At 44.7% G+C, this 12,455-nt stretch overlaps 1 protein-coding gene across 2 annotated transcripts in view; it reads left to right on the top strand.

Moving 5' to 3' along the window:
- The first annotated feature begins 4,269 nt into the window (after positions 1 to 4,269).
- Positions 4,270 to 12,455, top strand: part of STRIP2 (striatin interacting protein 2) — a 48,380-nt gene continuing 40,194 nt past the window's right edge. The window contains exons 1-2 of one of the 2 annotated variants that reach the window (XM_086690468.1): positions 4,270 to 4,460; positions 10,587 to 10,656. In XM_086690468.1, the coding sequence (XP_086546594.1) occupies positions 4,332 to 4,460; positions 10,587 to 10,656 (199 nt within the window). In that variant the 5' untranslated portion in view covers positions 4,270 to 4,331. The remainder of the gene's footprint in view (positions 4,461 to 10,586; positions 10,657 to 12,455) is intronic. The other variant, XM_025929656.2, reaches the window with a different exon arrangement.

The raw sequence follows: 12,455 nt of genomic DNA, 5'->3' as shown, positions 1-12,455 counted from the left end.
ACCCCCGGGAGTTGAAAAGTATAGAGAAACTAGAGTGTGGTTCTAGGTCCCCCAAGCCCTCTGTGTTCTGCCCTTAGCTGGACAACACAAGATGCCAGCACCCATGGTTTGGGATTAAAGGGTCCTGACACCCAGAAGTTGACTACATCCAACCAAAGGGAAGAAATAAATTACTCTGACAGAGATGTGTTTCCAGATCAGCTTTTGCCTGACTAAACCGGAAACTAAAGGGCGAATCCAACTTCCTCTTCTTCCTCAACTACCAGTAGAGTGGCCATTTTTGAGCCAGTTTTCTAATAGCCACCTCTCTTAGTTGACAAATTAAACTAGTTCTTCCTGTATGCAAGATGTTTTCTTCCCTCTTAGAATCTTCTGCTACTTTGACTTGTCTTTACCTAAACTAAGGGCTAAAACAGTTTGGGTAGTTGGTAATGGCTCAAAGCTGGTGCCACTCCAGTTGCGAAGGAGAATGCAGGGGCCAGCAATGAAACCTATGAGCCACTGGCAGGTTTCACCCCCCTACAGCAGGGCTTGGCTCCTCTTCTGTGAAAGATGGGAGCATGGGTGCCTGGGTCTTAGTTTCAGACTCACAGGGTAAGCCCTGACTATGCACTGCTGTGCAATTTCTCTAGCCTGTGGTCCTGTGGAAAGAGACTGGACCTCTTAAGTCAGGCTCACTTGACTAGCTCTTCCATTTACAAGTTGTATAATTTGACCAATATTATATAATGACTCAGAGCCTTGGTTTTCTTGCCTTTGAAATGGGTAATGCTTTGTCTCCTGGGGTAAGGACTTAAAGATCTGATTTAATTTTTAAAATGCTGCTTAAAAATCTGGCACACACTGTGCTACACAAACATCAGTTTCTTATCTCAGTCTAAGGGTCCTAAATCCCCTGTTGCCTCATTACACCTACATGTGCAGCATTGATGGGAGAGGAAGATATTCTGTCTTTTTTCTACCGCATCATTCCGGCTGCCCAATGCCCTAAAAAATTAGATACTGTAAGACTTTCTGCACCTTATGTTTTTTGAAGTGTTTGTTTATTTTTGAGAGAGAGACAGAGCGTGAGCAGGGGGAGGGCCAGAGAGAGAGGGACACAGAATCCAAAGCAGGCTCCAGGCTCTGAGCTGTTAGCACAGAGCCAGACACAGGGCTCGAACCCACGAACCATGGGATTGTGACCGGAGCCGAAGTCGGATGCTTAACTGACTGAGCCACCCAGGCACCCCTCTACATCTTATTTTTAAGTTCTATAACAGGTGCTGTCTATTTAGTCAAGTATCTGACCTCCATGCTTACATGGGGAAAGGAATATGTTCAGTCCTTGTAATTATACCTATTTATACCTCTGCCAGGAGCCCCCAAATGCCTGAGTTTTGGGACAAGGAAAAGTGATAGTGTTGATTTAAAAATAATTCAGCACGGGAGCCATCTCTGCAAGATAGAAAAACTTGTAGACCAGCCCCCGACTGATTAGCCCTCATGTGTATGTATGGATGCCTCCGTGGTCAATGGTATTGATGGCTAGCACATCTTTGCTGACAAATAAGCTAAAAGAAGTTCAGTGTGTACCAAGTCCATGGCCTATAATTTCAAAGTTTTCAGTTCATCCATGGTTTCTTGTCGACTTCCTCCAGGAGTTGTTTCCAGATACCTTCTTCCTTATGACCAGTTCTGAAAGTGGGACTATAATGAGCAGACAGATGTCCGATCTTCACTGTCTCCCATTCCACAGGGTGTAGAGAAGATAATGGATTGAGGTCTCTTGTGTTGATCCTTTGCAATCTCCATAACACCCGTTTTTCAAACCCCTTCTCTGAAAGTGAAGCCAGATGGAGCTCTAGGCTTAGCAATTAGCTTTGCATAGAGGCCAGAGAGGACTTGAGAGATACCCCCAGTCCTCCCCATTGAAGCCAGCTTGAGGCTTTGTTCTTTCGCCCAAGGTATACACTGGAAAAGGAAGAAAGCCTCAAAACTGGCCACCACTGACTGTTTGGGGATCCTGATGATTGACTAAGCTCACAAAAGAAACGATGAAGCTCTGGGCCTATCAATCCTAGAACTCTGACTGCTTAGGAGGACAGGAATTGGGAGTAGGAAGATAGAATAATTCTTTTATTAAGAAACGCTAATGGGTTGTGCAGTGGCGGGTTTACCACACTGCAGCAGTGATGAGCTAGGCGTGGGTTGTGAATTTTAAAGCAGAGTGTGACTCTTTTAGAGTTTAACAAATTATACCCAAAAAGAAAATTCCAAAATCAAATAGTTGAGGCCTCGAGCCATGAACTTTCTTGGAAATTCGGGTCATTTCAATTCTGTTAAGCCAGTAGGTCTCAACTGCAGAAGATATTGCCCCTCAGGAAACATTTTTGCCATATCTGGAGACACTTTTGGTTGTCACAACTTGGGGGAGGGTACTACAGGCATCTACTATGGAGAGGCCAGGGATTCTGCTAAACATCCTACAATGCATGGAACAGCTCCCCACCACAAGTTTTTCAGTCCCTATTACAGAAATCTTGTGTTAAACGTACATATATGAGGTATACAAAATGAACAAAACTTGGCCCTACTCTCAAGAAACTTCTATCCACGTTGGTGGGAATGGGAGAGGAAAGGGAAGTACAGTACATGAGTACGGTAAGGAGATGTTGGGGACAGAAGAGAAAGTAACTGAGAAAGCTCCAAGGAGTTCTCGCTCTCAACTCTGCCTTCATCCATCACCTACCGACTAGTAGAGTAAATTCTGAGGGAGACATACGGTTAAGAAAGGGACAGAGCTGTCCATAAGACACAGGAAGGGGGAGCAGTCATTCCTTTGAGCCTCTTACTTTGGGGAGACAGTAGAAAATATAAGAGGGGCTCCTGGGTGGCTCAGTTGGCTAAGCATTCGACTTCGGCTCAGGTCATGACTTCACAGTTTGTGAGTTCGAACCCCGCCCTCCGGCTCTGTGTTGACAGCTCAGAGCCTGGAGCCTGTTTCAGATTCTGTGTCTCCCTCTCCCTCTGCTCCTCCCCCCACTCGCACTCTGTCTCTCTCTCAAAATAAAATAAAGACATAAAATTTTTTTAAAAAGAAAGAAAATAGAAGAGTTTTGAATCCAAGCAGACTTGGCATGACACACACCCAGCCGGAGCGGGTTGAGAACGGTCAAAAGGATGGCTCTCTGGAAGAGCAGGTAATAATGAAATAGAATCTTTATGGAACAATAGAAGCTAGCCAAGAAGAAGAGCGAAAGTTTTTTCCAGAAAGAACAGCAAATACACTTAGACACGATGGAACACCTTGGGAACTGCGAGGAGTAATCTGAGTCCTGGTTTTCTCAACAGTAATACAGGATTAGTGGAAACAACCTGTCAGAAGTAGCATAAGATATCTGGAAAGTTTCAAGTGCAAGGCCTAGAACAAAGTGGCAGTTCAACAATTCCCTCAATCCCATCCTTTTGATCCCACCCATTCCCCTCAGGCTGCTTTTTGGGGACTATTTACTGTCAACGGCGTTTTAGATAAATTGGCTGACCAGAGAGCTTCCTTTGTATCAAGCCCTCAGGAGGGATCTTAGAGGAAGGAAGGAAAGTGGTAGGGAGCATACGGGGGTTTGCTCTCCATTCAACGTTTCTCCCTAGCTCACACTTGAGGAAGGTGCCCTACTTCACAAGAGAAAGGCAGATGACCAGAAGCAGCCCTGAAGGGCACCAGCGATTTCACTGAAGTGAAAATGCCCCATCCCACCCCTCAACCCACCATCTCCCAGTCGAGCCCTCACTCCAGGCGGGATAAGTTCTCGAGAAATCTGAGAGGGCGAAATCTCTCGTTGCCTTCGGTGTGCCTGACCACCCGGCGGTGCCATGCCTCCCCTGCGATTGAATCGGGACTAGGGGCGTCATGCGGGAGCTAGGATAGGACATCTGTGGTAATGGGGAAACCGAGACTGCAGTGGAGCAGGAGGCGGAGACTAGAGCTCCCCGAAAAGGTCGCTATTTGGGAGCGGGTGAGTGCTGAGCGAGAAGCAAAAAGATAACCCGCCAAACTTCTAGGCCCAGAATTCGGGAAGTAATGCCGACAGCCTACCCCCGAGCTTAATGCTACCAGCAACGCGGCAGGATTTAAAAAAAATAGGAGGGGGGACGTCCCGTAAATGAGCCCCCCCTCCTCCGAGTCCCGCTCGGAACGGCCGAACAGCCAATCGCGATGCGGGGCGGGGCTGCGGAGCGCGGCCGCAGCCAATAGTTGTGGAGAGGGCGGAGCCTGGATCCCAGCGCGCGGCGGCGGGGTCGCTCCGGGCAGAGATCGCGGAGGGGCTGAGGTAGCCGCTGAGTAGGGTGGCATGGAGGACCCCGCGGCGCCCGGGGCCGGAAGCGCGTCCACCAATGGCAACGGCAACGGCGGCGGCAAAGGGAAGCAGACGGCACCCAAGGGCCGGGAAGCGTTCAGAAGCCAGCGGCGGGAGTCGGAGGTGAGAAGCCGGGAGAGCTTCAGTTGGGGCCGGGAGACGCCCGCGGGCGGGAAGCCGTGGCTGAGGTGATTCGGCCCGGTCCCCCTGCCCTTCCGGAGCCCCCGGAGCGTTCGGGGCCGCCCCTCGGAGCGGGCGTCTGCGGGGTCTGCCGCAGCCTGAGCTCTGCAGCCCCTGACCCCTCTCTGCCTGTCTCCTGGTCGGGGGCTTCTTAGCCTTCTGGCCTTTCCTCCGGGGACGCGAAGATGTAGCGCGATCGAGACCATACCTGATACTTTTCAAATATTCTCTGCAGCCCCTTGAAGTGGGGATTCGTGTTTTAGATTTACGGGAAGAAACGGGCGCGGAGAGGTTCAGCGACTGGCCTGAAGGGGTGAGGGGCCAGAGCTCCGCCGCAGTGGAGACGGGCCGGCGTGGGGAGCAGCCGCGCTCCCACCCCTGGGCCAGCGAGCAGATCCAGATGTGCCGAGTGACTTCTGCGCGGCCCCTTCCCCCGTGTGTTGGCAGGCGGTTTAGGGAGTGCCTTCCACGGACATCAGGACCCCTACCCGTAAGGGTCAACGAGAGGCTTCAGGCCGGGGCTGTACCGGAGGGAGTGGATGGAACTGCTCAGGATACAAACCCACAGATAGGAATATGAATGTTTGGGCTACCTCCTCGTCTTCTGAAAAGGAATCCTAACTGGGAGGATGAAAGGAGTGAATTATTAGTCTCCGACTGCCTCATGCAGCCAGTGTCCATTAACTAGCCAAGAGTAGAATTGGATCTGAGTGGGGATCAGGAGGATAGACCCCAAAACGTCAGGTGTGAAAGGGACTGTAGAGATCATCTGCTTTAGCCCTTTCTCTTCCAGAAGTAAGAGAAGTCACTTGCCCAAGATCACGCATCTGGCATAGTGGCCAGGAGCACCGAGCTTTGGGGTCATCCAGACCAGGTTTTGAATCCTAGCCCTATCACTTACTCTCTGTGTGACTTTTGGCAAATTGCCAAGCCTCTCTGAGCTCCAGTTCCTTCTTCTGTAAATGAGGTTAATGCTACCTACCTCAGAAGGTTGAGATAAAGTCAAATGAGATAATTGAATGTCAGATGTTTAATTCAGTGCAGGCACAGGCCATGTAATTGGTCAGTACATAGTAGCTCATAGGGCCAGACCTGGTACTAGAAGCCAGGTCTTTCTTGTCCCAGTCGGTTTACCATTTGAATAGTACCTCGCAGCTTCCAGAGGGATTTCATGTAGGTTTTTCGTTTTGATACAGAAAGGTAGGAATCCCTCCCATTTTTTAAAAGAGAGAAGTGGAGATGAAAAGACTAGTCCAAAATCACACCCCCTTTCAGAGACAGAGCTCAGCTCTGCTGTCTGGCTAGATGAGGGTTCTGTCCACATCATCTCCCTCCCTGCCTCACTATGAATCTGGCCTTTTAGAACACCCTGTACCTCCTTCCCCCAAGGCGACATTGTTTTTGCTTAAATTTTTTTTTTTTTGAGGGGGGAGAAGAGGGTGGGCCATTCATTATTTCAAAAATTATTGAGTCCTTTCTACATGCCCAGCACTGTTTAGGTGCTAGGGATACAATAGTGAACAAGACAAGGTCTTTTTCTGTGGCGCAAACATTCTAGCCAGGGTGGAGAGACAATATGCAAGTAAATAAAATAATCAGTTTCAGAATGATATGTTCTTTGGGAGAATTAAAACTCCTGACGTAGGAGGGCTTTTCCCTGCCTATCAAGTCTCCCATCAGGGAAAGGACTCTGATAGTACTTTCCTTTTGCCACTGAGTCCAGTATCCAGAGACTCAGAGCTTTCCACCTGCCCCACAGTTTAACCTCCTGGTTGTCTGCAGCTGTACTTTTTATGCACGGAAACGGACAACTGCAGTGATCCTCTCCATCTGGGCTCATTGCCTGCCAAAAGGCTGGCTGGAAAGATTAGCTTTCCTCCACCTTCCACTGCAGCAGGAAAGCTGCTTTTTACCTGTCAGTGCATTCCCAGACTCAGATGACTATCTGCCTTTCCTTCCTTCCCTCCTTTTGCTTTCCTGTGAGAGACAGTCCTCGGGGGGAGATGGTTTATCCGCCCCCCCACCCCAAACCACCACCTTGGGCTTCTAAAGGATTACTGGAAGAGAATTACTGTTGGCACAATTCAAGAGAGCCTCCTCATCCATCACTGTGCCTGTAGGGGACACTGGTTGACCTACCCTCTCCCAATGGTCCCAACGAAAATAGGAAGCTAGAGAATAATTGTTTGCTTAATAAGAAGATTCTTCGGGTGCCTGGGTGGCTCAGTCAGTTAAGCGTCTGACTCTTGATATCCACTCATGTCATGATCTCATGGTTTGAGAGATTGAACCCAGCCTCTACACTGACAGAAAGGAGCCTGCTTGGGATTCTGTCCCTCTCTCTGCCCCTCTCCCTCTCTCTCTGTCCCTCCCCACCTGTGCCCAAGCTTTCTCTCAAAATAAATAAGTAAATAAATAAACATTTTTAAAAATTTAAAAGAAAAAGAAAGCTCTTAACCAAATGAGTCACCTCAGGCCTCTTTCAGCCAGATTCCCTGGTTTAATTGGTTCCCAAATTCCTTGACAAAATTTTACTGGTTTGTGGCAAGAGGAGGAAAATTCAGGGCATTGAAGTAAGTTTTTCACAAAATGTAGTTCAGTGCAATAAATTTAAAGAGTGTGTTCAATTTGGGGCATCTGGCAAACTCTGTTGGTAGAACATGCAAATCTTGATCTCAGAGTCATGAGTTTAAGCCACATGTTGGGTGAAGAGCTTACTAAATAAATAAATAAAATAAGGATGTATGTGATTTATGTATTTATTTAGACTAAACTTTTTACTTTGGAGGGATTTTAGGTTTATAGAAAAGTTGCAGAGGTGGTATAGAGGGTTCCTGTACCCCTCGCTCAGTTTCCCCTGATGCCAGCCTTTCAGGTTTCCACAGTGCCTTAGCCAAACCATGGAAGCAGCATTGGTCCATTGACTCATGCAAGGCTCTGTTCCTTGGAGTTCTTCTCAGGCCTGGTCTGGCCTGGCCAGCCCCCACCTCACCCATAGCAGTTCTTCTGAACCTCCTCTGGGCTATGAGAATTTCTCAGTGAACCTCATCCAGAGTCTGTCTGACGTAAGGCAAGGTTTTGGGCTTTCAGGTGGAAGACCAGAGTGGTGACTGCCCTTCTTATCACATCATAGCAGGGGACATGCAACATCTTGTCATTGGGATGCTGGCCCTGGGCCCCACCGCAGGATGTATGCAATTTAAAACAGTATTTTTCGGGGCGCCTGGGTGGCGCAGTCGGTTAAGCGTCCGACTTCAACCAGGTCACGATCTCGCGGTCCGTGAGTTCGAGCCCCGCGTCAGGCTCTGGGCTGATGGCTCAGAGCCTGGAGCCTGTTTCCGATTCTGTGTCTCCCTCTCTCTCTGCCCCTCCCCCGTTCATGCTCTGTCTCTCTCTGTCCCAAAAATAAATAAACGTTGAAAAAAATAAGTAAATAAATAAATAAAACAGTATTTTTCAAACTGTGAGTTGAGACCAACATTTTTTAAAAGAAATAGAATAATAAAATCTAAATCACATAGTAATGGTATTATTTTTAAAAATTTTTGTTCTGGTTTTGTGCGTAAAATTTATTCTTTGATTTACAAGCAAAAAACTTTGAAAAGCATTACTTTTAATAACTCTTTTATTCTAAAATTGTGTCCTCATTTTGGGATATTAAACTGTTCTTTTTTGAAATATATATTTTAAAAAGGTTTTTAAGTCTCTGTTAATCAGAATAAAACCTCAACTACCTAATGTCATTCCCACCCTCCACCTTTTTTTTTTTCTGACTGGTTTCTGTAACCCAGAAGTATTTGGAAATATTTGCAAGAATGGATTTAAACATGATTTGCATTGTTGGCAGTGTAAATTGATAAAGTGGTTTTGGAAAACAAAAAACGAATCTATCCTTAGGAAAGATCCTAAATATGAAAAAATTTATAGGTGTATTACAACTTTATGTTTATAGTAAAGAAAAATTAAAAACAACTTATATGATCAACAATAGAGAACTGGTTGGGGCGCCTGGGTGGCTCAGTCGGTTGAGCCTCCAACTTCGGCTCAGGTCATGATCTCATGGTCTGTGAGTTTGAGCCCCATGTCGGGCTCTGTGGTAACAGCTCAGAGCCTGGAGCCTGCTTCGGATTCTGTGTCTCCCTCTCTCTGACCCTCCCCTGTTCTTGCTCTGTCTCTGTCTCAAAAATAAATGAACATTAAAAAAAAAATTTAAAAAAACAAACAATAGAGAACTGGTTAAGTAAACTGGTTAGTTATCTGCCCACTTTGCTGTACACTTAGCTGTTTAAAATGATAGTCATAATATGAGAAAATGCCTTTTAATATAATATTAATATTATATTATTATATATTATATATTATTTACATATGTAATATAAAAATGCCCAATACTATAATATTAATATTGTAAGTACAGTAAATAAAATCCTAAGTAGTATAACCACCTACATAGTGCTACCAAGTGCTAGGTAGTGTGCTAAGTGCTTTTTCCTCTATTAATTCATCTAGTGCTTATAATGACCCTATGAATTATCCATCCTCATTTTACAGATGAGAAAACTGAGCATGTCATTTTCCAATAATTCCCTGACACCAATTCAGTTCTGATACTATCTGTAGTTAGCACAAACCTCACAAGTTAAAGGCTCGGTTCCGGTTCCGTAAGACTGTCCCTACTTCAGATGTCAGCCACACCTGGGGCCCCCGGGCTACAAGCACTATACCTGGCCAACTGCAAACTCAGAGGTTCCATGACCACCCCCACCCAACCCACCCGCCGCCATCTCCTGATTCCATAATTTGCAACAATGACTCACAGAATTAAAAAACAAAAACAAAAAAAAAAACTGCTCTGCTTATGATTACAATTTTAATATAAAGGATGCAATTCAAGAATGAGGAGAGGCAAAGACAAGATGTAGGGGTAGGATGGTGCAGAGCTTCCACGCCCTCTGGGTATCACCCTCCTAGCACTTTGGTGTGCCCAAACCCCATTGTTTCAGGGCTTTTACATGGGGTTTCATTACCTAGGCATGGTTGTTTAAACCATTGGCATAGGGGCTGGCTCAGTTGGTTGATTAAACCATTGGTCGGTAGTTGAACTTAATCTTCAGCCTCCTCCCCTCTCTGGAGGTGGGGCCAGTCCTTTCTTTGAAACTCTGAAAGGCTCACCAGCAATCACCTCACTAGCATAAACTCTTAGTATTGTTGACAGGGGCTTTTAAATTATAGACACTCCTATCAGGAGGTTTTAGGAGGATTTAGGAGCTCTGTGCCTGGAACCGGGGGCAAAAACCAAATACGTTTTTTATACCACACTGAGGCACAGGGAGATTAAGTAACTTGTTTAAGATTGCCATATGTGATGGATGAGATTCAAAATAATATTTTTTTTGAGATTCAAAAAATTTTAACTTATATATATTAATGTATACTGGTAGGAAATACTCCAAAATGCTTAGAGAGTTTAGGGTATGGGATTACATTAAAATATTTTTTATATAGGATTATAACATTATACCTACAGCAGCATATGAAATCTAGCTTTAATATAACGTGGAGTAGAAATACTACCTTATTTGAAAATCCTGAAGTTGTGGAACATACAGCTGAGGGACCTCCTTTTATAAATGAGGAACTATGATCCAAAGAACGAGATCTGCCAAAATCATACAGTGGGCTAATGACAGTGGGCTAAAATTAGAATCCAGCTCACCTCTTTTGTTTTTGTCCATCTCATTTTTCTAGAGATCAGCTAGATGCTCTTCTGCTCTGTGTTTATGTAGGTCAGATACAGGCACAGATTTCATAGCTTTCATATCTGTTGACGATCCTAGCCCTTTACTCAGAGTTTCTGATTCTATGTAGGAATCTTCAGCCCCACCCTGCACTGAGCCTAGTATTTTGGCTTGGAGGAGGGTACTTCTTGGATTAGAGGCCCAGAAGGGACTCTCCTCTCTGCCTCCCTGATCTAATGTTGGACTTCAGGAGAGGAAGAAGATTAAATGAGAGTATAATTTCCTTGTTCATCTCTCTTCCCAAGTTACTGCAAAGACTTCTCCATTACAGGGCTCTGTGGACTGCCCCACTCTGGAATTTGAGTATGGAGATGCAGATGGGCACGCAGCAGAGTTGTCAGGTACGAGGTAGAGACGGGCTGTGGAGAGGGGAAGGATGGCCACGAGGAGAGGGCCTGGGTCTGTGATCTCTCCTGGCAGCTTATCTGTTTTCCACATTCCCATCTGTCTCCAACCTCCAGCAGTAAATATCTTTGCTTTTACATTTCTTCCTGTGATTTCTCCTTTGGCTACAGTATTCTCCACTTTCATTCTATCACTCTTTTCTGCTTACCCTTCTTTATTCTCTTTTGGTGCACTCTCAAATCCTTTTTCTTTCCGTCTTTTCCCCACTCCTCTTGTTTCTCATATCTTTGCATGCGTGCCCCCTTCTTTCTGCCACCCTCTCCCTTTCTGTCTCTCTGAATTTTTAGTTTAGGCTAAGTGTGATCCCCTCACATTAAGAGCCTCCACGTTACACGTGCTATTAATACCAGTTATTAATAAACGAGCTTTGGGTGGAGATGGTGTGAAAATTAAATATTCTGTCACATGGAAGTGACACTTTGAGACATGCTTTTTCAGAGAAAAGAGACAGACAATTTTAAAGAAGTTCTTGTGAATAAGCACAGGGAATAAATTTTGTGATGAGTGACAGAAATAGCTGAGTTTAATAACCGACAAAGGATGAACATTCCTAATAATATATATAAATAAATACATTTCATATATGTATGCATGTGTATGTGTGTGTATCGAGAGAGAATAGAGGAAAAGACAAGTAGTCAAGGAATATGAATAGGAATTCAGAGAATAGAAAACCATATGGTCAATAAATATATGAAAAGATGTTCAACTACATTAGTAAATGAGGAAAAGCAAATTAAAATAATGAGATATTTCACATTCATCAGATTGCAAAACTTAAAAGCCTGAAGTTGGCGAGGGTGCAGAGAAATGAGTACTTTTATACACTGACTGGCATGAGAGAGCAGAGCATAAAATTGGAAAGCACTTTGGTCATATCTAGCAAAGTTGAAAATGCGCACATCTTATGACCCAGTGATTCTAGATGTACCTTTTAAAGAACACTTGGGCACAAGAAAACACATATGAAGATGTTTATTGTAGCCATTGTGAAAACATTTAAAACAACTTAGGGGAATGGATGAACTGTAGTATATCAATATAGTAGGTTGCTGCATAGATGTTAAAATAGTTGATCTATGTCAATATGTTTCGATATCAATAAATTAAAAAAAATTTTAATGTTTTATTTATTCTTGAGAGAGAGAAAGACAGAGCATGAGCAAGGGAGGGGCAGAGAGAGAGAAGACACATACTGAAGCAGACTCCAGGCTCTGAGCTGTCAACACAGCACCCAACGTGGGGCTCGAACTCACAAGCTGTGAGATCATGACCTGAGCTGAAGTCAGATGCTCAACCGACAGAGCCACCCAGGCACCCCATCAATATCAATAAATTAAAAGCACATTGTTGAGTGGGGAAAGAAACAGTGACAAAATAACTTACACATGCATCCAGAAAACAGCTTAAACACACAAACCTAAAAGATGTTTCTGGGAAGTCCAGTTGCACACTTGATTGAGAACAGTGTCAGTTAAGTAAACAGATGTGTTCATCATACTGTCATGTAAAAAACTATTGAAAAATATACTAAATAGTGATTAAAAAAAAATAATACATATAATACCCTGTTTGGATAAAAACTTTCAAAACAGAACATATCATGTTGTTTACAGGTATATATGTGTGTAGTAAAAGTAGAAAAATAGGCGTGTGAAGCATACATACCAATTTCATTAAAATGGTTATCTCTAGAGAGGGGAATAAGATAGAATGGGAGGAGAGGGGGGCTTTA

Source organism: Puma concolor, chromosome A2 (genome assembly GCF_028749965.1).
Source record: "Puma concolor isolate L17-30 chromosome A2, mPumCon1.1.hap2, whole genome shotgun sequence".
NCBI lineage: Eukaryota > Metazoa > Chordata > Mammalia > Carnivora > Felidae > Puma > Puma concolor.
This window is presented reverse-complemented; position numbering and strand designations above follow the sequence as displayed.